This window comes from Sylvia atricapilla, chromosome 6 (assembly GCF_009819655.1).
Source record: "Sylvia atricapilla isolate bSylAtr1 chromosome 6, bSylAtr1.pri, whole genome shotgun sequence".
In the NCBI taxonomy this organism is placed as follows: domain Eukaryota; kingdom Metazoa; phylum Chordata; class Aves; order Passeriformes; family Sylviidae; genus Sylvia; species Sylvia atricapilla.
Window position 1 is genome coordinate 38492600 of NC_089145.1, and position 22917 is coordinate 38515516.

Genomic DNA, 22917 nt, shown 5'->3' on the forward strand with positions numbered 1-22917 from the left:
ACTTCGAGTGGCCAATTGAAAGCTTTTCCCAAGTTTGGGGTGTTTGTGAACTTTTATTCCCCGGGCATTGTTTATCCAATAAAAGGCTCTTTTGGAAAAGCTTTTTTCCTGAACAGTGTGTTTTTAGGGTCTGTTTCCAGCATTCATTCTCATAGAAGTAATGATACAAGAAATGTCTGTTCTTTTCCAAATAAGGCTGAAATTAGCTGAAAGTTCAAGGAAAATTGCCTGTACACACTGGGACTGCAGAATATCTGAGACAAAAGAAGAAAATTAAATTTTGAGTTGTGTTTTTTTTTCAAGGGTTTTTTTTTTTCTGAAATGATCTGACACGTTGACAGTTGCCAAATACAAAAATCAAACATTAATTGACTTCTTGCATTAAAAGTGCTCCAAGTCCAGCAGCTTTATAGAAAACTATAGTTTTCTTCTGAGATTTGTAGTTACTGGGAGTGGCAGAGGTGAAACAAATATCAGGCACTGAGACTAAAATAAACCTTGAGCTCATTTTGCCTTTGATTTCCTTTCTTTGGTTCTTGTGTGTTTGAGGAAGACCAGGTGGGTTTCTGAAAAGTTTGGTTTGGGGTTACTGCTGTTTTTATCCTTTTGTTGTGGGAGTCAATAAAAAAAGATAAAAAAACTTTATCTTTTAATCTGTCTTTAAATTTATCTCCAAGTGGCTGGATAGGAAAACTGCATGCAAAACCTTCTCTGCAGTAACATAATTCCTTAATTCATTACTCTTTGATGGTCGTTAAGCCCAGGGGGTCAAATGGTGATGTCAAAGAATCAGGTTTTCAACGTTTTCTTTCAGGTGTGGGTTTGCAGGAGAAACAGGACCAAGATGTATCATCCCCAGTGAAATCAAGAAACCTGATGTCTCAAAGGTGAACTGTTTTTATGGTGTTTGGTGTGTTGTGGCGCAGGAAGAATTTGCAGATGCTTTTTCTGTTCATCACAAGCCATTTTTCACTGCCTGAATAAAATATTCTGAAATATTATTATATTTCTCATTATTTTAACTGCTGCTAATAAAAACTGTGAGTAGGTGCAGGTAAATGTGATGCCAGTGCTGGTGCAAATTGCTGCTCAGCTCCCATGGAACTTGTTTTGGGACATTTATTAAGAAATTGCTTTGCCTAGTTTGTTGTTTTTGTTTGTTTTTTCTTTTCTTTTCTTTTCTTTTCTTTTCTTTTCTTTCTTTTCTTTTCTTTTCTTTTCTTTTCTTTTCTTTTCTTTTCTTTTCTTTTCTTTTGTTTTTCTTTTCTTTTCTCTTCTTTTCTTTCTTTTCTTTTTCTTTGCCTTTCTTTGCTGTTCTTTTTCTTTTCTTTCTTTTCTTTTCTTTTCTTTTTCTTTTCTTTTCGTAGAGGGTTGCAGATTTGGAAAACTAATTCTAAGTTGCCTGTATGAAAAATTTGCATTAATTAACTCTGGAATTTAGTTATGGGGTGAGTTTATGAGATTTTTTTAAAAATAAAGAAAAAATCAGGCAAGAGTGAGTGTTTATATATTATATCAGATGAAATATATATTATGTATGCATCATGTGTATTTCTTTCTATATCATGTGTAAATAGCTATATATTAATATAAACATATAAGTAATACTTAAACATTTGAATATTTAAATAAATATGTATTTTTATGTAAATAATCACTGCCCTGCGTTTGAGCTGACTGTGAATATTTTCCCCTCCCAGCCTGTCAAGGTGGTTCAGTACAACATCAATACAGAAGAGCTGTATTCCTACCTGAAGGAGTTTATCCACATGCTGTATTTCAGGTGAGAGACACCTCTCTGAGCACTTCCAGGGCTGGGAGCAGGGGGTGGACACTGTCTGGTTAGATAAGAAAACAGAGATAAGACTTTGCAAGGGGCTGCCTGGCCATGTTGGTGCAGGAGGAGTTTGGTGGTGCTGAGATCCAGGTTATCTTACAAAGAGTTCCTGTCCTGCAGTTGCTCTGTAAAAGCAGAAAGTGTTTGATAAATTGCCTTTCAGCTGAGGTGTTTATGAAGAGCCTGAGAAGGGGAAGGCATTATCTCTGGAGCTGCATTGATTTTGGTAGGGCTGAAGCTCCTATCAGTGCAGAACTTTCTCCACAGTGGTTTGGAAAGAGAGATCTTTACCTGTGGGATGTTTTTACCTCAGCAATACATCTCTTTATTCTGTTTTTAGTACCCTTAGTGAATAATGAAATTGGACTTGGTCTTTTCTCGTTGCTTCCAATCCATATTTTTACACAGTGAAAGCCATCACAGGGAAACCAGGATTTAATTTCTGTGCCTCAGATCTGCTCTGGGATGGGTTCTTTTTTCTCCTGTCCTGGACCACCACTTTGCAGTTGAAATCAGGACAATTTCATCCCCTTCCACTGAAATCAGAGCATCTGAGTATCAGATTCAACATTGTTATGTGCTTTATGCCTCTAGACAAGCCATTGATGACGTATTTTTGTATTACTTTATATTGATTTAGAAATGTATAATGAATATACAGGACTACATGCAGTGGCTGAAAGCTCTGTAACTTGTTTTCCCTGCCTCAGTTTCCTGACTTTATTTTAGGCAAGCATTGGGGTTTTTAGATTTGTGAAAAAGACTTTGGGGTCTACTGTAGCAAATGCTATCTAAATGCAAATCTTAGGGATTTTTGAGGCGAATGGAATATGGCTGGAGGATAGATCTCATAAAATGTGCTTAAACTTCCCAGTTTCATTTGACACATCTTGTCTTTTTTTAGGCATCTGCTGGTGAATCCCAGGGACCGGCGTGTTGTGATCATCGAGTCGGTCCTGTGCCCTTCACACTTCAGGGACACCCTCACCAGGGTCCTTTTCAAGCATTTTGAGGTAAGTGTTTGACAGAAACGTGTACATTTGCTCTGCTTGCTAGGAGGAATTTTGCTTCAAGTCAATACCAGATGTGGAGGAAAAAAAAAAAATTATGCCAGAAGAATGGGAGGCATAAAGAAGAAAAATCAGATGAGGGTGTGTGGAAGTTGGATTTAAGACCATTCGTGTTCTATCCTGACTCTTCATGAGGCCACAAAGCAGCAGCAATTAACAAGATTCTGCAAGGCTTCCCTGGCTTGTAGATAATACAGCTCACAGTGCCCTGTCCCAGACAGATCCAATAATCCCCACTGAGCACTGCCTGCAGCCAGGATTTATATTTAGACACTTGTTAGTGCCCTGTCAGCAAGTCTCATGATTTCTGCCACAGTCAATATCTGCCTGGTATATGGCTGTGGTCATTTAGAGAGGAACTTACCTGAAATCAAATATCTTCTCTGCTTAATCAGTCTTTATGGAGAAAAGTTGTGGGGAAAAAAAAAAAACAAACCTGTGGCTTCCCCATCCCTGGCAGTGTTCCAGGCTGGGTTGGATGGGGCTTGGAGCAGCCTGGGATAGTGGAAGGTGTCCCTGCCCATGGCAGGGGGTGGAACTGGATGATCCTTAAGGTTCCATCCAACCCAACCAGCCAAGGATTCTTGGAAAAGTCTGAACCTAATTCTGGCTCAGTTGTAATAGAAAATGTTTTAGCAGGTGACTCCATGCTTCTTCAGTTCAGACACAACAAGGGTTAAGGGTTTTCTGTAAAAAGTAGTGAAGCCAGTTTGTCTGCAGAACTTCTTCAGTGTCCTTCCACAACACAGTTTTCCAGTTAATCTCAAATTCCTGCATAATCCTTTCTTACTGTTAGTAAAATTTTCTGATGACTTGCTGAAAGATTTGAGTCAGTTTTTTGACGTATTTTTTCCTAATCCCTTTACAGCAATAAGATGTCTCAGCTAAGGCACATCCCATGCACAATGGTTTGTCAAAAATGGCTTATGTATTCAGTCATATTTTGGTGGGTAGACTTTGTAACTTGTTAAGAAGCCAGTTAATACTGATGGAAGGTTAATTCTCTCTGCTTTCTAGTTATCTATTTGGTGCAAAGAGTAGTTTATTAATACAGGGTCAATATTTTATCTTCTATCTCTGAGTTAAGGGTCAGTATGTTTCCTGTAAGTGTAGAATTTATTGAAGTTTCTCATTTAATTCACTCTTCAAAGTGTTCCTTTAAAGAAACTGTTGCTTTTTTGGAAATATTATTTACGGAATTCTGGGAGAAGAAAGTAATTGTCATGTAATTTTAGCTTGAGTTTCCACATTGTTTTTGTGAGAGTGTTTCAAACAGCCTCTTCTGTTTGGCTGCAGCAGGGTTTGTCATAAGGCACACTTTTATGGATTTTCTAGCACTTCTGTTCACATCTTCAAGTTTTTACAGCTTTTCAAGTAGCTGGACTTCAGCTTCTTTGATTTCTTTTCAAGAACAGTAAGAAACTTGACCTGAGTTTTATAGCCAATACTTGCTTTTCTTACAAGCCCATTCCAACATTCATCATTACTGAAGCCCCAGGTGTGCACCACAGAGAAGATGAACACAGAATTTGGAATCCTCTTGTATTTTGTTCATTAGATTAGTACTGGAATAATTCAAGGTACACTTGTTTGGGTTTTGCTTTTGAAATGCCATTCAGGGAAGGCATCAATGCTTTTGATGCTTCTTTTTGATGTTTCTTTTTTGCCTTTTTTTTGTTTTTTTCCCCCTCTTCTGTCAACTTTGCTTTTGGTTTCCTTGTAGGTACCTTCTGTTTTGTTTGCTCCAAGTCACCTGATGTCTCTCCTGACCCTGGGGATCAACTCTGCCATGGTGCTGGACTGTGGATATGCAGAAAGCTTGGTGCTGCCTGTATCCTTTCGTTTTCAGCACTGGGGCTGTTGTGAAACTTGAGATTTTATTGACTAGAAATGGACTTTGGACAAAAGCAGTTAGAAAGTGGTTGATGCAAGGGATTGTAGAATGGAAAAGGCATTTAGTTCCAGCAGACTGAAAAGTCATAATGAAAAAGAGGAGAATTTCCTGATCTTCCTGTAGATCTACGAGGGAATTCCAATCCTGAGTTGCTGGGGTTCCCTTCCCCTGGGAGGAAAGGCCATCCACAAGTAAGTTCATAGTTATCCGTTCCAGATTACAAATTACTTATTTGTGAACGTTCCTCTTTGACCATGAGCTAAAATTCCTCTTTTAAATCTTAACTTGCTGTAACATCATCCAGTTTTTACAGTTAAAACTCTGCAGCTGTTCCTGTTGTGGTAAAAACTGTGGGAACGGGGTCTTATTAAGTTCATATTTAGAAGGATGTAACTTAAATGAATTAATCCTGTTCCTGGAGTGTAGTCCAGAGAGCCAGGCTGAGCTCATTGTTGTCTTTCCCCACCCTCCTGTCCACTGTTTTAGGGAGCTGGAGTATCAGCTGTTGGAACAGTGCACGGTGGATACAGGACTGGCCAAAGGACAAAGCCTTCCCTCCGTGATGGGTAAGGACTGGGATGGGGCATCTGTGCTGGGAACTGCACTGGGGAAAGGCTGTTAATCCTAACAGTGAATTAAATGGGTTTAGGATTCACTGCATCTCACGTGGCCTGGATTCTTTCTTGGCGTCCTGGCCTGTATCAGGAGCAGGGAGGTCATTCTTCCCCTGTACTGGGCACTGGTGAAGCCACACTTTGTGTGCTGTGTCCAGCTCTGGCCCCTCAGTTTAGGGAGGACACTGAGACACTTGAGCCCATCCAGAGGAGGCAATGAGGCTGGTGAGGGGCTTGGAACACAAACCCCTGTGAGGAATGGCTGAGGGAGCTGGGGTTGTTCAGCCTGGAGAAAAGGAGACTCAGAGGGGACCTTGTCACTCTACAACTCCCTGAAAGGTGGCTGTGGTCAGGTGGGGTTGATCTCTTTCTCCAGGCACCAGCTGCCAGAAGGAGAGGAGACGGTCTCAAGCTGTGCCAAGGAAAATATAGGCTGGATATTAGGAGAAAGTTTTTCATGGAAAGAGTGATAAAGTACTGGAATAGTCTGCCCGGGGAGGTGGTGGAGTCACCATCCCTGGATGTGTTTAAACAAAGCCTGGATGTGGCACTCCACAGTGCCATGGTTTAGTTGAGTTGTTAGGGCTGGGTTGGACTTGATGATCTTGAAGGTCTCTTTCAACCTTGTGATTCTTGATTTAACAAGTATATTATTTTCATGGTAAGCCTCTTCTCACAGTAGCTTTGAATAAAGGCTGAGATAAAAGTTCTGTAGTAATTTTTCAGTCTGTTTTGAGCAAAGATAGACTTATCTTATTTCTGTTCTTGATATATATTCTGCTTTGGAAGTCTTTGAAAGCTGCTGTCAGTGAAAGTTTAATATATTAAATGTAATTAAAACTTTGAGCAAAAGTTTTTTTTTTTTTAAATAGGAGGAGAATTTAAGAATGAAACTGTTTTTGTTTTTTTTTATTTAAGGCTCAGTCCCAGAAGATATAGTAGAGGATATAAAAGGTAAATTTGTTTGCTTTGTGAAACTCTAGTGTATGAAATTGCGCAGTAGTGTGATAATAGCAGGTGTGCAATATTTTATGTTTAGGAATTTATGTCTCTTCTCTGCTGTATTTATTACCTCTTGAATGAACTTGTGTTGTTCTTCCTCTTTGAAAACAAAACCAAAACAAGTTGTTGAATTCCTCTTTCACTTTAGACTCTGTTGTTGAGTTGCAACTTTTAAATATATTTGATATGTGGGGACAGAAAGAGCATTTGCACTGCTGTGTAGTCTTGTTTATAGATTAACTAGGAAGGCTCAGTCTGCTTTAAAGGCAATAAAAAAGTATAAGATATTTTGGTGTGTTAATCAAGGTAGGCAAGAGGAGACAAGAACTATATTTATTTACTACACCAGAAAAAATAGAGTCTTTGGACAGAATTTGGATGAATTCCCATGTAATTGTTACATGTGCAGCTGACAGAAAAGATGTGTTTTCCTAGAAACAGTAACTAGTATATATCCCTTGGGTCAAATTAGGAAGAAATCCATCAGTCAAATGCAAAATAAGTGCAGCTGATGCTTTGTGAAATGGAAGTTGTTTTTCTGATTCCTGGACTTGCACACACTTTGTCAAGTTGTGTTTTCCTTGCAGTCTTTTGGAACCAGAGACAACAGGCCAGGGATGAAATTATTGTCTGTGTGTCGAGGGGTTGATTCTTTGTGACAGCAGCTTATGTGGAAGATGCTCACCTGTGCCAAATACAATGAAATAAGTGTATAATAACAGTAGCAGCTGGCATACAGATGAGACTGTGCTCTGTCAGTGTTGTCTGGAAGCAGAAAACCCCTCTGGAATTCTTAAGGTGGTGAAGAGTTGCAGTAAGGGAAATGTTTTGTGGTAGGAGCTTGTTTAGAAGATGAGCAATGCCTCATTTGAAGCCATAGTAGTGGCAGGATACAACCCCTGGCACCTTGAGGCACCATTTGGAACATCCCTCTGGCTTTAAATCTTGTGTGGTTTGTGTGAGAAAGGACAGGCAGGATTTCAAACAGAATTTTAGTGTCAGCTTCATTTAACTCATGGTCTAGAGAGCACCTGAACTCTGCTGGAGTGTAGAGACTGCTTCTCTTTGCATTTATTTGGTAATATCTTGGATCAGCAAGGGCCTGGAGTATGTTTTCTTCTCTAAATGAAGAGAAATGACTCTTTACTGGTGATGGAAGGATCCACCAAGGCCTCACTTGTGCCCCTCTCTTTCCCTGTGCACAGTCCGCACGTGCTTTGTGAGTGATCTCCAGCGGGGGCTGAAAATCCAGGCAGCCAAGTTCAACATTGATGGCAGTGCTGAGGTGAGGATGAAGCTCTTCCTGCTCTTTGGAGGTGGCTGCAGCCTTTTGGGGCTCTAAAATAATAATACAAGTCTGTTTTTATTTCCAGCGTCCCTCACCGCCTCCAGATGTGGACTATCCTTTGGATGGAGAAAAGATTCTCCATGTAGTTGGCCCCATCAGGTGAGAAATGCCATGACAGAGTGTTTGTGATTACAAGGATATATTTCAACTCTAAAAGCACATTAATTTTTATAAATTTGGATTTTAATGTGACACTTGCATATGCTTTTAATGCCTCTAAAGTGAAAGCTGTGTGCTGGGCACAGTGCAAGCCCATCATGGGAGGGAGGTGTCTTCTCCAGAGCTCCAAGAGGAAGATGAGAGCAGTGAGGTTGGAGGGATGGGGGAAGAGAGATGAGTATCAAAGCCTGATAGTAGGACAGGTTTAGTGATGTGAATGGGGGATTTTAACCTGGAGAAAAGGAGGTTCAGAGGGAACCTTCTCATTCTGCAACTCCTGACAGGAGGGTGCAGCCAGGTGGGGGCTGCTCCCAGGGAACAAGGGACAGAACAAGAGTAAAGGGCCTCAAGTTGACTTGGGGAGTACCCCTGCAATATCTGGATTGGATATTAGGGAAAATGTCTTCACTGAGAGGGTTATAAAACACTGGAACAGGCTGCCCAGGGAAGTGGTGGAGTCACCAACCCTGGAAGTGTTCAAAAGACATGTGGATGTGGCACTTGGGGGTATGGTTTAGTGGTGAACAAGGTGCCGATGCTGGCTTGAGGGCTGAATGTGATAACCTTAAGGGTCTTTCCCAAGGATTCCAGGATTGTCCCAAGGATTCCATGATTGTCCCCTCTCTGCAGGCACTGCTGGGTGCATGGGCTGTGTGACAGGAGTGACAAAGTGTTGGCAGCAGGAAGGCTTAGGGGTATCTCCCAGCTCTGCTGGGCCTGAGCTCAGCTCAGTGTGGTTTTGCTGCTCATTAACACTCACTCCCTCTCTGTGCCACAGAGACTCCGTGGTGGAAATCCTCTTTGAACAGGATAATGAAGAGACATCTGTTGCCACTTTGATCTTGGATTCACTTGTTCAGGTATTTTTATATTAGAAACAGTTTAGGGAATGCCTCTAGCCTTAGAGAACCTGCAGTTAAAAATGACTCAAGACTTTGTGTCCTGCAGGCTGCTGGTTTACCTGTGCTAGAACAAAATTAATTTGGACATCTTTATTACAGGCAATATATCAAATTTATTGCAGAATTTTTTTCTTGGCATATACAAATGCTTCACTTCTTATTATATGTAGGAAAAAATGCATTAGGAAACCACTATAAATGGAAATTTTCATTATGTTGTGGCGTATGTATATTAATTAAAGTTGGCTCCCTGTAGCTATTGATGCCATTTAAATAAGTTTGCAGAAATGCAATTTATTGGAGAGCCATGGACTTGGCCGATATGGAAACCATTTCAATTAGAATTATTTATGAAAACAAATTGTTTAAGAAGTTCTTTGCCTGGAGCCTTCACCTCTGCCCCTCCAGGCATTTCCCTTGCCTTTCTCTCGTTAGCTTGGTTAGGTTGGTTAGAAAACAGTAGTGTTTTGTTGGTTAGAAAACAGCAATTGGAGGGCATAGAAATGGACTGAATTTCTAGACTTCTGAATGGCTTCAAGCTAATACAGGTTGATTTATTTTGGTTCTTTTTTGGTGTCCCTGTTTGCTTTAGTGCCCCATAGACACCAGGAAGCAGCTGGCAGAGAACCTGGTGGTGATCGGGGGCACGGCGATGCTGCCGGGCTTCCTGCACAGGCTCATGGCGGAGATCAGGCACCTGGTGGAGAAACCCAAATACAAAGAAGCTCTTGCCACTAAAACCTTCAGGATCCACACTCCTCCTGCCAAAGCCAACTGCGTGGCCTGGCTGGGAGGTAAGAATGGGAGCAACTGAGAAGCAAAGGGTGAAAAAAACCCATCCTTCCAAGTGGGATTTGTAGTGAATAAAACCTTGTATTTTTAGGGTTAGCAAACCAGAACCATTTCTGTGCACCAAATCCTAGGATGGTTTCCTTTCCTGGCCAGCTGCTGTGGGCTGACTCTTCTCACAGCTGCTGTGAATTTGCGGGGCAACTTTTTTGGGGGAAGAAATTGCCCTGAACTCAAGGAGGTTTGGTTGAAGTGCTTAAAATGAAAGCTTTGTTGTAAGAAGTGGGTCAACCAAGCCAAGTTTGCTGATAGCAGAGAGCAGATGATTCCTTGTTTTCAGTTACTTTCCAAGGATATAAATGGAAGCAGTTTGGGACTTAAATGGGCTACTGAAAAGGAAAGCAGCAATATCCATTTGTCCCTTTAAATTTAGGGAGAGAGCTAAAAAATCGCAGTTCATATTCTTGGTGGGAAGAAGTAGAAAGAGAAATTCTACATGGAATTAATGCAAAATTGATTTTTTTTTTTCTTTGCCAATAACGTAGGAGCCATTTTTGGAGCACTGCAGGACATCCTTGGGAGCCGCTCTGTGTCCAAGGAATATTACAGCCAGACTGGCCGGATCCCCGACTGGTGCTGCCTCAACAACCCCCCTCTGGAAATGATGTTTGATGTTGGAAAAGCACCTCCACCACTGATGAAAAGGGCTTTTTCCACAGAGAAATAAGCACTTAAATCCACACAAAGATTCTGCCCCATTCCAACTAAATCCATGTGCATTGGGGTTTTTGGTTTTTTGTTCATTAATTTGTGTGTAACACTATTAAATATGAACAGTGTGGGTGTTGTCAGGGTGTAGGCACTAACACTATTTAAAACCCTGTCCAGTTATAGTTTACAAACTGAACTCTGGCAACTCCTCTTTTGTCTTGTTTTAGAGAGATTCTGTCCCCTCACAAGCTGTGCCCTACTGAGTTGTTTATTATTTATATGTATAGTAAATGGCATTGCTGAGAGAATTTGGTTTAAGATATTTTCATTTTAAGCATGCTGAGGAGAATGAACAGCACTAGGGAAACATCTGTGGGATTTTTTTGTGCCAAATTCTGTATTAAAATATTCCACCCTTGAATCACATGTGAAAAAATGGTTTGGGGCTGTTTAGCAAAGATAGTGGAAACATTGTTTCCCCTGTTTTAAGAGTTTTAGCAGAGAACTCTTCTGCCTGAAATTCTCTCATAGTGCTGATCTAAAACCTCTGCCTCTGTCTTATCCAAGAAAGATTTCAGCCATGTAAGGTTATAAATTAATTACAAACAATTGTGAGGTCAAACTTGACATGGTGACTGCTGGTATCTGTTGGCTACTGAGGTTTCAATCCTACCCTGAGAACCAATTTTTGTCTCAAATTTGGGAAGATAAATATAACATTTTGTGGAGTGGTGGAGTCTTTTGTCGGCACAAACGTGCTTTTTGTGACAGATCTCTCTGTGCTCCCTGCTGCCCACCTGCTGTGTGCCTGGAGCACGACTCTGCCAGTCAAACTGGTATTTAAAGAAATCCCCTTCTGGTGAACCCTGACACAGGGAGTGTGCTGCAGTACTTCAGTGACTCCTGCATGGTTTTGTCAGTGTGTTTCCTACGTGCTTTTCCTTTACAGGTGCTGTTAGATTTTATAGTCCTGGGATGAGGTTGGTGTTTTAGGGAGCAGCTCCTGGTGCCATTCCAGGCTGGATAAATGGACACAGTCTCATTGCCAGGCACAGAGAGCCAGTCTTAGGTGCACAGAACATGCAGCCTGTGCTGTGCTGCTCATTTTCAGTCACAATCTGGATGATTTGGGGTGCAGGTTATATTTTAGCTCAGTAAGAGCTGAGCCAGAGCTTCCTGAGAGAGGAATTTGCCATCTGCACGAGTCCCGTGGAGCTGGGAGCTCCTTCCCTTCTCAGTGGGAAGGAGTCAGGAGATGAAACTCCTACAGAGCCTGTAGTGGTGGTGGTGCAGTGATGTCATTTTCCTGAACTGCAGCAGACTGCAGCAGAGGAGATTGAGGATATTCTTAGCCTTTCCCTTTCTGGGGGTATTTTCGTGCTGCTGCATGCATGTACCCCAGGACCTCTCCCGGCGTGTTCTGCCACCTCATCTTCCTCCTGCCCACTCAGATCTCCTCCTGTGGGGTTTCTACATCACTGAACAGCCTCAGCTGCTTCTGTTTCACATGGCAGGGACAGAATTCCTCACTCCTGTGTTGCTGCTGGGTTAAGTGGAGAGTCCTGGGACCTGCTAAGGCAGATTTTTATTTCATCGAAGGGGTGAGAAAGACTCTTAATGGCGTGCCCTGGAAAGCCCTCAGAGATGACACCCTATATGTGTAATGGTGTAGAAATGGTTGGGTTTTACAGGCTAAGTGTTGCAGTTCTTCCGTCCCCAGCACAGCTGAGGGATCCGTGGGTCCTCCCCGCAGACATTCACAGTGAGCCTGCCTCGTTTAGCAGGAAGGGCAGTGACAGGCACAAACCTCCGCAGTAACTGGGGGGTTTTCCTCAGAGGTTCCTGATTCTGCACTGGATGCCATTCCACCAGGTTGGTGTTGGCCGATTGTAAACAGTTCCAGGTGAGTCCTGCTGACTGGAGGAGGATTTTGGAATATGCACGAGCCCATTGTGCTATGCCTATGTCAGTGCTGCATCAGCAGGAGCTGGTCCCTGGGGGCAGCGGCTTTATCTCTTTCCCTCATCTCCCTTTTCAAGGAATCAGATTATTTCAAGTGAGAAGGAGCCCCTAAGGCTCGTGGAGTCCAACTCCCTGCTCCTTGCAGGAGCTACATGGAGTAAATCCTGTGGCTAGGAGCATTGTTCAGATGCTCATTGAACTCTGACAGGCTCTGAGCGCTTCCCGGGAGAGCCTGTTCAGGGATGGACCAACGCAAACCACAGATTCCCAAAATGGTTTGGGTTGGAAGGGACCTTAAAGCCCATCCAGTTTCCTCTGCTGCCACAGGCAGGGACACCTTCCACTATCCCAGCGTGCTCCGTGCCCCATCCAACCTGGCCTGGAACATTTCCAGGGATCCAGGGGCATCAGAGGATCTCACCTCCCTCACAAGGAAGATTTTTCTCCCTTCCCGTGGGCCTGCTCTGGCTGCTCTCCTGTAGTTTGTGTGTTTAACCTGAGTTGCCCCATCCTAGATGGAGAATCCCATACTGGCTCTATGGCAGGTACTTGCCCAGTTCTCCACTTTATCCAGGTATCTCTGTAATTCCTTTCTATCTGCGAGGGAGCCCAGAGTTCCTAGTTGCTTAACATTTGTTTTCCGCGTAATTTTTAAAGAAAATAAAATTTCCAGAGATCCAGTGTTCTGTGGTCATTGCCCTGCTACTCGCGGCTCCCACTTGATAATGCTCATTCCGGCATTCAGGTCACTTAAACAACTGATTTTCCCACCGATGCAGCGTTTACCGATCACTTTTAAAATTACCCCGCGGGTATCCAGAGGCGGCTTTTCCCTCTGGAGCCGGCATTTTACCCCCGAAACCCTCTAATGAGCTCAAAAATAAGCATCCGCCCAACGTGGGGCTCGAACCCACGACCCTGGGATTAAGAGTCCCATGCTCTACCGACTGAGCTAGCCGGGCGCTGCTGGTAGTGATCACATTACATATAATTGAACGTAGAACGTGGTGACGTCACTCAGGCGGCGCGGCGCGGCGGCCAATTGGAGCGCGCGTTGCTGGGCGGTGGGTACGGGACGGGCTGGGAGCGGCGCCGCCATGAGCTCCATCGGCACTGGGGTGAGTGCGGCGTGAGGGGCGGCACCGCCAGCGCCGTGACGGGCACAGCGCGGCCGCCCGACCGCCCCGACCGGCCCCCGCCGGCCCGCGGCCGCCTCTTGCCGGCAGCGAGCGCGGCGCGGCGGCTCCGGGGCATTGCGGGCGGCTGAGTCACTGCGGCCCGGCAGGCCCGGGGAACCGGCGGTGGGGCGGGGCGGGCGCTGGGACAATATATTTATTATGCCTCTCTACATAATATACTTCTGTGTATTTCAAATATAGTCCTGTGTTCCGTACGTTTAAATTAAATGGGGGCTTACAGGAAAGCAGGGGAAGGTCTCTTGATTGGAGCTGTAGTGATATGACAAAGAGTAATACAGAGTGAAAGAGGGGAAGGTTCGGTTTGGTACTGGGGAGGAATTCACCCCTGTGAGGGTGGGGAGGCCCTGGCACAGGGTGCCCAGAGAAGCTGTGGCTGCCCCTGGATCCCTGGAAGTGCCCAAGGCCAGGCTGGACAGGGCTTGGGATAGTGGAACGTGTCCTTGCCTGTGGATGATTCTTAGGGTCCCTTCCAACCCAAACCCCTCTGGGATTCTATGCAATATAAAGGCACACAAAAGCTCCCACAGGTTTTGAGTGTTGTGCAACCCTCAGTGATTTCACATTCAGGATTTGCAGTGTGGGTACATCCAGCACTGATGAAATGGCCTTTCCTGGCTTTTAGTCTGTGTTTTCTTCTGTTTCTACATCTTATCTAAGGGGTCATTCTTCTTTGGGGACTTCACACTATCTCTGGCAGTGACAGGCTCGAATGTTTTTAATAAATAGGCTCGATCTGAAAATGCTGTGATATTATCTGGGTTTTTCTTCCTGAGAATTGTGTCTTCTTCTTCAGTATGACCTGTCAGCTTCCACGTTTTCTCCAGATGGCAGAGTGTTTCAGGTGGAATATGCTATGAAAGCGGTGGAGAATAGCAGGTAAGATACAAATATCTGCATCAAATGTCTGCTCTTTTGGCTTCTTTTAAAGCAGTGCTGTTGGACTGAGGGAACAAGAGGGTGAAATCGTGGTGGTAAAATGAGTTCTGATCTAAAAGCTCATTTTAGGGATGTGGGTTGAGACATGCTCAGGACCTTCCTTGGAAATGTGTATCAGCTTCCTAGGGATTCCTCAAGACACGGAGGACCTCCAAGTGCTTTTGAAGCTGCACCAGCTGCTCTGGGAGTGTCTCTCTTGCCTGGAGTGTGTGTGAAGGAATGTTGGGAAGTGGAAATCCCAGCTGTGCTTTAGGGGCAGGGTCTGCTCCAGATAAGGATTAGAATCACAGAATCCCAGGATGGGGTTTGGGTTGAAAGGCACATTAAAGACCATTTAGTTCCACCCCTTTGTTGTCTTCCGTGCCGAAGTTGTTACAAACCTACCTTGGGGGAAATCACTATTTCTTCTTGTCTTGGTAATTCTCTGTGAAGTGTTTTACATTGTGAGGAACTGACATTTTTCTTGTCTTCCAGTACAGCAATTGGGATCAGATGCAAAGATGGTGTTGTCTTTGGAGTAGAAAAATTAGTCCTATCCAAGCTTTATGAAGAGGGGTCCAACAAACGCCTCTTCAATGTTGATCGACATGTTGGGATGGTGAGGTGCCATTGCATTTTAGGTCTGCATAAATTGTAAGGTGACCCCCCCTCAAAAGGACAAATTTATCAATCAGAGAATCAAAAATAAGTAGATTAAGGAAGTAATGTTAATATGGCTGTGTAAAGAAATGCCAGTGGTTTTGGTTTTTTTTTACTGTTTTCTGTAATTTTTTCTTTCCACTAAAACATGCATAAGTAAAATCCAAACTTCAAGTAGAAGATTGAGGCTGTTTTAAATTTTTAGAAATGCTTTTCCAGTTGTTCAGACTTGTATGTAGATGTAAACAAGTGTTAAAATGACACTTCTTTACATAGTTACCAAATAAGGTGTTTTCAGGACAAACATGCTCCATATGAGATTTTCTTCTCAGCAATGTGGGAATCACCTGAATTCCTTAAACACTTGTGAATGGAGGACTGGCTTGTCCTAACAGTGATATCAGAAGGGTGTCAAGGAGTGTTTGCTGTGTGAGAGAAACCCGGTGAATACACAAGCTGTGAAGGATTGTTTGAGTCGGTGTAGTGACAGTGAATCACGAGATGATAATTACCATAAAGATACTGATGTTCCTAGAGAAAAACTCTGTTACTACAGGATGGTATTGGCATGTTTGGAGGCTGGTGGCAGGTGGGCAGTTGGAGTTCTCCCGTGGCAGTGGAGGAATGGATCCCTGGGCTCCTGCCAGCAGTGTGTGCTCTCGTTGCAGGCGGTGGCGGGGCTCCTGGCAGACGCGCGCTCCCTGGCAGACATCGCCCGGGAAGAGGCTTCCAACTTCAGGTCTAACTATGGCTATGACATCCCCCTCAAGGTAAGAGACCAGTGCACCTCTCAGCTTTTATTCTTGACATGAGAATTGAATTTTATTCCTTATTTCTGTAAATAAAGGTTTCCTTTAAATAAGTGCTTTATTTTCCCCTTTTCCACACAGCATCTTGCAGACAGAGTGGCCATGTATGTGCATGCCTACACCCTGTACAGTGCTGTCAGGCCTTTTGGGTGCAGGTGAGTCTTGCAGACACACTCTGTTTGTAAATATCTTTTGGTTCACAGTTGCTGGAACTGCTTTGGTTGTCCGAGTTCTTTTCTGAAACCTGGAATTACTAACCCACAGTTCATCTCCTAAAGAATCCCTTCTCCTTTCTTTTTGTGTATGTCTAACACCTCAGGTGAGGAATTCATATTCCCATAAGGCTCTGCCAGGTTTCTACAGAGCTGGTTAATTTGTCCCTGGTTTTTAAAGTTTGAGGGTTTATGCCATTCAGTCTGTTATGGTGGTGAAAGCAGAACTTCCCTCTGCAATCCTGCTTGCCCTGACACCTAAAGAGCTCCAGGTTACAGCTCCTGTGTGATTCTGGTGTGAGGGGTCTGATAAATGCAGATCTGCTGCCAGGTTACTGATCAGAAAAATGTTTCTGGCAATGTGCAGGTGCTGTTGTGAGGCAAATTGCTCAACAGAGTGTAATGGGACAGGAGGAGTTTTGCTCTAGGAATTATGTTAGAAACTCCCTTGAGTTCTGGGTGTGTGGGTAAAAGGAAAGGTTTTAATTTCTCTTTTCTCCTCCAGTTTCATGTTGGGGTCCTATGACAGTGATGATGGTGCACAGCTGTACATGATTGATCCATCAGGAGTTTCATATGTGAGTGTTAAAAAAAAAATATTCCCATCTTAGTATAAGTTCCTCTTTTTGAAGTTGCTGGTTGGGAAAATAATAACTGTTGCTCCAAAAGAGCTGCTGTTGTTTTCTCCTTTGGCCTGGGAAGATCTCTGGTGAATCACTCCTGCTCGTTTGCAGGTCCTTGTTAAATTAACATTGTGCATTTCTTAGAAGTGCTTTCTGAGAAATGAGTTTAAAACTTGTCTGTCAGAAATTGGGAGTTCATCCACCTGGCTGTGTCCAGTGAAAACTCCCATGCACTCCTCCAAAAAGGCAAGAATTGTAGTGATACCCTCTTTAAATACTTCAGGTAAGAGAGGGCTGTTCCTCTGGCACAGCTTGCCAGCAGCAAACCAAATCAAAATGGAATTGTTGTTAATTGTTGTTAGTGCTGCGTTTCCAGCTGTGTGTTACACACAGGTTGATGCACACCCATACTGCTGGATTTCTTAAAATTTTCTTGCAATATATCCAGTACCATGGCTATTGAGAGAAATAGAAATGCCTCATTTTTATGTGCTTACACTTCAAATATATTTGCACAGTAGGTGGGTTTAGCTTGGGGTTAGCTTGGATCCTGCAGAACTTCTGTAGTTCCTGTAGAATTTCTCTCTTCAAACTATTTCTAGTTTATTCTTCCATTTTTAATTAGCATTAAAAAATCTATTACAACATTTAGAGCTGATAAATTTCTGCCCAGGAATTACTGAGCACTTTTCTGTCAATAATGGTGGTACTTGATGTAGTAACTGGGCTCTATTCAACACTTTGGGGATGTGCCCCAAGACAGAACAATACCGAGGGGTTTTTGGCTTCAGTGTGAGTAAGGTGGTGTTGTCATGTGCTGAGTGACATTAAGATGTGTAGAGGATCTAGTATTTAATTACCATTGCATACTATTTGTTTCTTTCTTTGTTTTTTTAGGGTTATTGGGGTTGTGCCATTGGTAAAGCCAGGCAGGCTGCGAAAACAGAGATAGAAAAACTTCAGGTATGATGTAACAGTGTTGTGCTGTCTCAAGACAAATATTCCTGCCTTACCATGTTACCTTTTGGTGCCTGAAATACATAAAATGCAGGAGAAGCACATGAAATATTTCCTTGTACATTTGCCAGTGACCCAAGTAAGAGAGTGAATGCAAAAGTATGAATATGTTTTTCATTCTGAACGAAAACCACAGGGCAGCATTGTGCAGGGTGCTGGATCTGTTTTTACCCAAAGGTTTTAGGTGATTCTTTGGTTGAACAAGTTCAGAAAGGCTGCTCTTGCTAAGGACAAACTGGTCTGTGGAGAGAAGACAACGAAAAAGTATTGACGTGTCCCTTTAGCTGATTGATGTTATGTTAGAATCCTGAAAGGTTTCCATCTTCCTCATGTGTTTAATATCTGACACCCTTGGAGCTGGAGACAACATGGAACCAGATCTTTCTCCTGGTCTGTCTCATGTACTGTTTATGTGATACTGCAGAGGGTCTGCAGAGGGATGTCACAGCTGTTCATGGAAATGTTCAGAGTTCATATAATTGTTATGTTTTTAAGAATAGCCTATTTATAGTGCTGTAGGCACCACAACTGAAAAATGACAGGAACAATTAGAATGTTCTAGACTTGATTCACTCAGTTTTGAATCTGGTTCAGATGCTTGAATACTAAATTAAAGGTAAAAAGCCTGCATGATCATTTGATCTTTATCATAGTTTCAATTCCCATGTGTGCACATTGGCAAAAGGCAGTGCTGTGCTGGGTAACACACAATTTACTCCAAATAATTAGTTTTCTCTGCAGTGCTGGGATTTTCCAAAAGTTCTGCAGTTACTGCTGTGAATTACTGGAACTTCACATGGGCCAGAGGTGTGGCACAGGGCCCAGCTGCAGGTGTTTATTTAGGGCTGTGTGTTCAATGTCCCCAGGAACTGCAGGTGTGGGATCCTGTCACAGACCAATGTGCCAGTAACTTTTGTTCACCGTGGACTGGGCAGCTTTCCAGGTCCCAGCTGATTTTGACAAAATGAATTTGTCAAAGCTAGGATTGGAAAAACCAGAAGTACAAAAGGTTTGTGGGGTGATCCAGCTTAGGGTCAGCTAAGGTTGGTTTGCTGGAAGAGATGACTGCAGGTGGAAAGGGAGAAGCAAGCAGGGAGTCAGGATTTAAACCTGCCTTGGGGGACTGCAGAGCAGCTCCTGTGGATACAGTGTGTGAAACTCTGGTGTAGCTGAGGGGGAAGAGGAAAACCCTGCATTGATCACATCTCTTGCATTTTACTGTCTGTGAACTCAGCTGTGGGAAAACTTGTAGTTGTGTGGAGACTGCTTTAATCTCTTGATCTCCTGCAGCTCCTCTGATACTATTACAGCTTTTTGATACATGGACGTGATCACAATTAATTGCTGGGATAAAACTGTTCACATTATTTACCTTCATTGTTGGAAGAATTAACATACCTGGGATGGGAAAAGGATAATGGCAGAAATTAAACTGACTTCAGTTTTCTTTTTTGTAAATATGTATGACAGTAGTAGAGCTTTAGGGTTTCCTGTTTGACTGCTAACTTTATATGCATGAATACACATAATCATTTAAAAGTTTGTGTGACACAAGTTACATTTGTGTTCTGGACTGAGTGTCACAAAGGCAATAGGTCTCTGTTCAGGGAACTTCTCCAGATGGGATTGTGATGGCACATTTGTCTAACTAGGCATGGCCATTTCTTCTCATTGCTTCACCCCAGAAAGGGCTGTGACTCTCCACGTGAACTCTTGTCATCTTAATCCCTTCACCAGTGCCTTACAACTACCTTCCAGACTAAGAGTTCGAAATTATTTTGGGAATTGAAGAGATGGTAAATTGCATTAATGAAATATAGGAGGATGTATTACTGTTTCATAGGCCAGAAGAGTTGACCTATAAAACAGAAGTTTATGATGTCACAGAAGTCTGCACCAACCTTCGTTCTGATTAGTTGTGAAGCTGCTAAAAGACTGTGATATAACTGAGAAAATATGAAATGAGATGCTGATGCCTTGCTCAGGCAAGGTAGTTGGTTGTTAACCAATTCTCTTCTTGGGGCATTATATAATACCCAAAATTACTTCCATAAAATGTTGGTAGGACCAAAAGTAATACTATGCAGCCTAGAAGGAATATTACATGTGATTATTTGGTGCCTCTCCCCTGTGGTTATATGTGTTGAGCATAAAGCATCTTGGAACAAGTCAAGCTTTTAGGATGGCAGCATCACCAGTGTAGCTTCTAAGATTTCAGCTGCTAAGTGCTTTAAACTAGGGAATTTCCAAGTAGGTGATTTTTTTTTCCTAGAATCTTTCAGTTGTAATATTCTTTCCTGTAAGAATGACTGGCGTAGAGCAGGTTGGAAGATGCATTGTAGAGAAGAAATGTGCTTTTCTGTTACTTTGACTACTGAACATGAAGCTCATTAGGCACGTGCACAGCCTCTCCTGTTCTGGCCCTGGGGAAGATTTATATTCTCTTAATAGAAATCTTAGATGTGTTTGTCATTTGCCTACAGATGAAGGAAATGACCTGCCGTGATGTTGTTAAAGAAGTTGCAAAAATGTAAGTCTCTGACATGTTTTTCCAACTTGACAAAAATCCAGACTGGTGAGCTTGCTTTGGTTTCAAACTGAGGCTGTTCCTTTTAAACTGGGTATTGTTTGTTAAATTATCTGACTCTAATCCCTGGTTTTAACATATTTAAACCAGGTGACAGATGAAGGGAAACTTCTTGGGTGTGCTGCTTCTGAAGTAAGAGTTGTTTGAACAATGACCTGATGCTTCAGAGAGAAGCTGCCCGCAAATGATGCTGAGGTCTTGGATCCAGCCTGAAAAAAAGACTCAAGTGCTTGGGAAAGAAGCAAAGTAGAACTTCTTTAAAGGAATATATGCAGTATAGCTGTATTATTAGACATTTTAAAATAATTTCTAATAATGAACACACTTCAGTTCTAGTTCTGCTTCAGCTCAAACTCAGCAGCAGCTCTAGACAGGGTTCTGTTTTTCAGCTCAAATTCAGCTCCTTAGTAGGATTTAGCAAGACAGCAAAGATTTTAATAACTTTTAAACCTAGAATACCAGGCACAGTCCAGTGCAGAGCAGTGCAATCACAGAGCAGTGATTTCTTCAGGAGCTTGTAAAGGCACACTTTGCTGCAAAAAAGGCTTGTAACCAGCTGAAGCGTAAGAAGAACCTAGCTATCACCTCAGCTAACAGACAGGAGGGTTTGTAAGTATAGAGGAACATTTCCCTGGACACCAATGTTCACTTCAGTCTTTGTATTTGTTTCACAATACTTCCACTGGAAGTGTGCTGCTGAAGGTATCCTGCCTTCCTCCACTATCTCTAAGGTTTCCACCTTGGGTAGGAATTGCTGGTATTTTTTAACTTCTGACTTTTTAGTGCTTTCTGAAGCAAACTAAGAAATACAAAATACAGGCTTTTTTAAAGGTGAAGCCACAGGTTATTTTGAGTTCTGCTGTTTTGAGTGTCTCAGCCCAGGACTGTTCCAGTTTGTTTGTATGTTCTGCCCCAGGATGAATCAAATCAGTTTTGTTATTGCAGTGTTAACATTTCTATCCCACAGCCTAAGGAGTGATTTCAGTGGTCTGTGTATGCTGTGATACCACTTGCAGTTTAAATTCCCATTTCCATGTTTGCAGTAAGCACACTGGAAATCTTTATGTACAGACTTCTGATTAGACACCAGGTACTGTGGTGTTGGGACTTCATGTTCAGTGTAAACTGAAGTAAGGCTTACAGGGGAAATGCAGGGAAATACACTCCAAGCTGTATTATAACCGATCCAGCAGGCAGTGATGATGCAGCCTTGGTTCTGCAGTATCTAAATCTTAATGTTAGTTCGACTTAGGAAACTTGAATGTGTCAACCTGCATCTTGGCTGTAATGCTTGAAGGTGGTGTTAGGCCAGCCTGGAACATTCTCTGATGGTGTTTGGTGGGGAGAAGGCACAGGGAGAGCTTCTTATTAATCATAAGAATACTTAAAAAGAAGAGATGTGTGACAGGAACAAAGTATATTTAGCCTGTTGGTCAGTCTGTTCTAATCTGCTCTTTGTCTGTTCCTTTCAGAATCTACATAGTTCACGATGAAGTAAAGGATAAAGCTTTTGAGCTGGAACTCAGCTGGGTTGGAGAAAGTAATGCATTTCTGTAATTTCTATAAACATTCCAGAAAATTTGTAACTTTTTGTACTTAACATAAAAAAATCATTGCTTCTTAAATTCACCCTGTATGTCAGGGTCCTTGTGTGAATTGTAATTAAGACATACTCTTTTTATTGGCAGTAACCAATGGAAAACATGAAATTGTTCCCAAAGACATCAGAGAAGAAGCAGAAAAATATGCCAAGGTAAGTTCTGACTTCAGTGTTGCCTCAGTGCATCACCTGACAAACTGTTGAGCTGCCTGGAAAATGTATCATTGATTCCAACTCCCATCCCCTCAGTGGCAACTGCTGTTACTGGGAAGGGACAGCAGGAAGGGCTACAGTGTAACCCAGGGGTGGTTCTTGCTCGCAGAAACTGTTAATTCAGAGCCTGCCACAAGTGGGGTCTTTCTCCTTCAAAAGTAAATGTACTGATGGGAACTGTCCTGCTGACTGTAAGGGTCCAGACACACTGAGAGGGGTGTGAAGCTGCAGCAAACCTCATTTTGTTTATTGCAGGCTGGATTATAAAACAACTGTTACACTGTTCTTTAACTCCACTTTCTTTTTTTAAACAGGAATCTTTGAAAGAGGAAGATGAGTCAGATGATGACAATATGTAACACATTGTTACTCCAAAATAAGTCCAACTTTTCTTATCTTAGACCAGGTTTGTTTATAATGCATTATGCATGGGATGCTGTTGTGTATTTGTTGGAAGAAACCAACTGACCAACTTGCACTAATAAATTTTCCATTTTACTGTCTCTTAGCTTTTATTTCAAAACAAATAGGCCAGCAACTAAACAGACATTAAGAAGGAAAAGCACTCCATTTGAGCCAGGCTATGCACAGAAAAACAATCTGTTCAGACATTAGACAAGTCCCTTGTTTATGCTGCAGAGCTTAATATTAAAAACTAGTAGTCTCTTCTTCCTCGATGCACCAATAGCACAAGTGGCAGTCTGTTCACAGCCACAGTCTGCAACTGCTCTTGGCAGAAGAGGTGAGAACATGGCCAGCTCTACCAGCAGGTTACAGTTTAGGGTGATGTGTGC

General features: G+C 42.6%; 2 protein-coding genes and 1 non-coding gene across 3 annotated transcripts in view; 2 read left to right on the plus strand and 1 right to left on the minus strand.

The window, feature by feature from the left end:
* The window catches only part of ACTR10 (actin related protein 10), an 11429-nt gene extending 795 nt beyond the window's left edge, over window positions 1-10634 (plus strand). Inside the window, exons 2-13 of the mRNA XM_066321579.1 lie at window positions 815-887; window positions 1701-1783; window positions 2742-2850; window positions 4631-4738; window positions 4925-4992; window positions 5288-5367; window positions 6334-6369; window positions 7623-7702; window positions 7791-7864; window positions 8703-8784; window positions 9419-9620; window positions 10161-10634. Coding sequence (XP_066177676.1) covers window positions 815-887; window positions 1701-1783; window positions 2742-2850; window positions 4631-4738; window positions 4925-4992; window positions 5288-5367; window positions 6334-6369; window positions 7623-7702; window positions 7791-7864; window positions 8703-8784; window positions 9419-9620; window positions 10161-10342 — 1177 coding nt within the window. The 3' untranslated portion in view covers window positions 10343-10634. The remainder of the gene's footprint in view (window positions 1-814; window positions 888-1700; window positions 1784-2741; window positions 2851-4630; window positions 4739-4924; window positions 4993-5287; window positions 5368-6333; window positions 6370-7622; window positions 7703-7790; window positions 7865-8702; window positions 8785-9418; window positions 9621-10160) is intronic.
* Window positions 10635-13177: 2543 nt separating this feature from the next.
* TRNAK-CUU (transfer RNA lysine (anticodon CUU)) lies at window positions 13178-13250 on the minus strand. The gene has a single exon. It is a non-coding gene; the product is annotated as a tRNA-Lys (tRNA).
* A 94-nt stretch (window positions 13251-13344) lies between these two features.
* Window positions 13345-22626, plus strand: PSMA3 (proteasome 20S subunit alpha 3). The gene is made up of 11 exons (XM_066321585.1): window positions 13345-13406; window positions 14281-14363; window positions 14898-15021; window positions 15731-15832; window positions 15953-16026; window positions 16589-16661; window positions 17604-17669; window positions 20207-20253; window positions 21783-21850; window positions 21999-22063; window positions 22438-22626. Exons 1-11 carry the CDS (start codon window positions 13386-13388, stop codon window positions 22480-22482), a joined length of 768 nt encoding a protein of 255 aa, XP_066177682.1. The 5' UTR covers window positions 13345-13385; the 3' UTR covers window positions 22483-22626.
* Window positions 22627-22917: the final 291 nt, after the last annotated feature.

Bases quoted from the DNA above. Each gene is read 5' to 3' on its own strand.
- PSMA3 (XM_066321585.1), top strand. From the start codon at position 13,386: ATGAGCTCCATCGGCACTGGG. The intron at 15,833-15,952 runs GTAAGAGACCAG...TTTTCCACACAG, and splicing joins GCTATGACATCCCCCTCAAG to CATCTTGCAGACAGAGTGGC. The intron at 21,851-21,998 runs GTAATGCATTTC...TTTTATTGGCAG, and splicing joins ACTCAGCTGGGTTGGAGAAA to TAACCAATGGAAAACATGAA.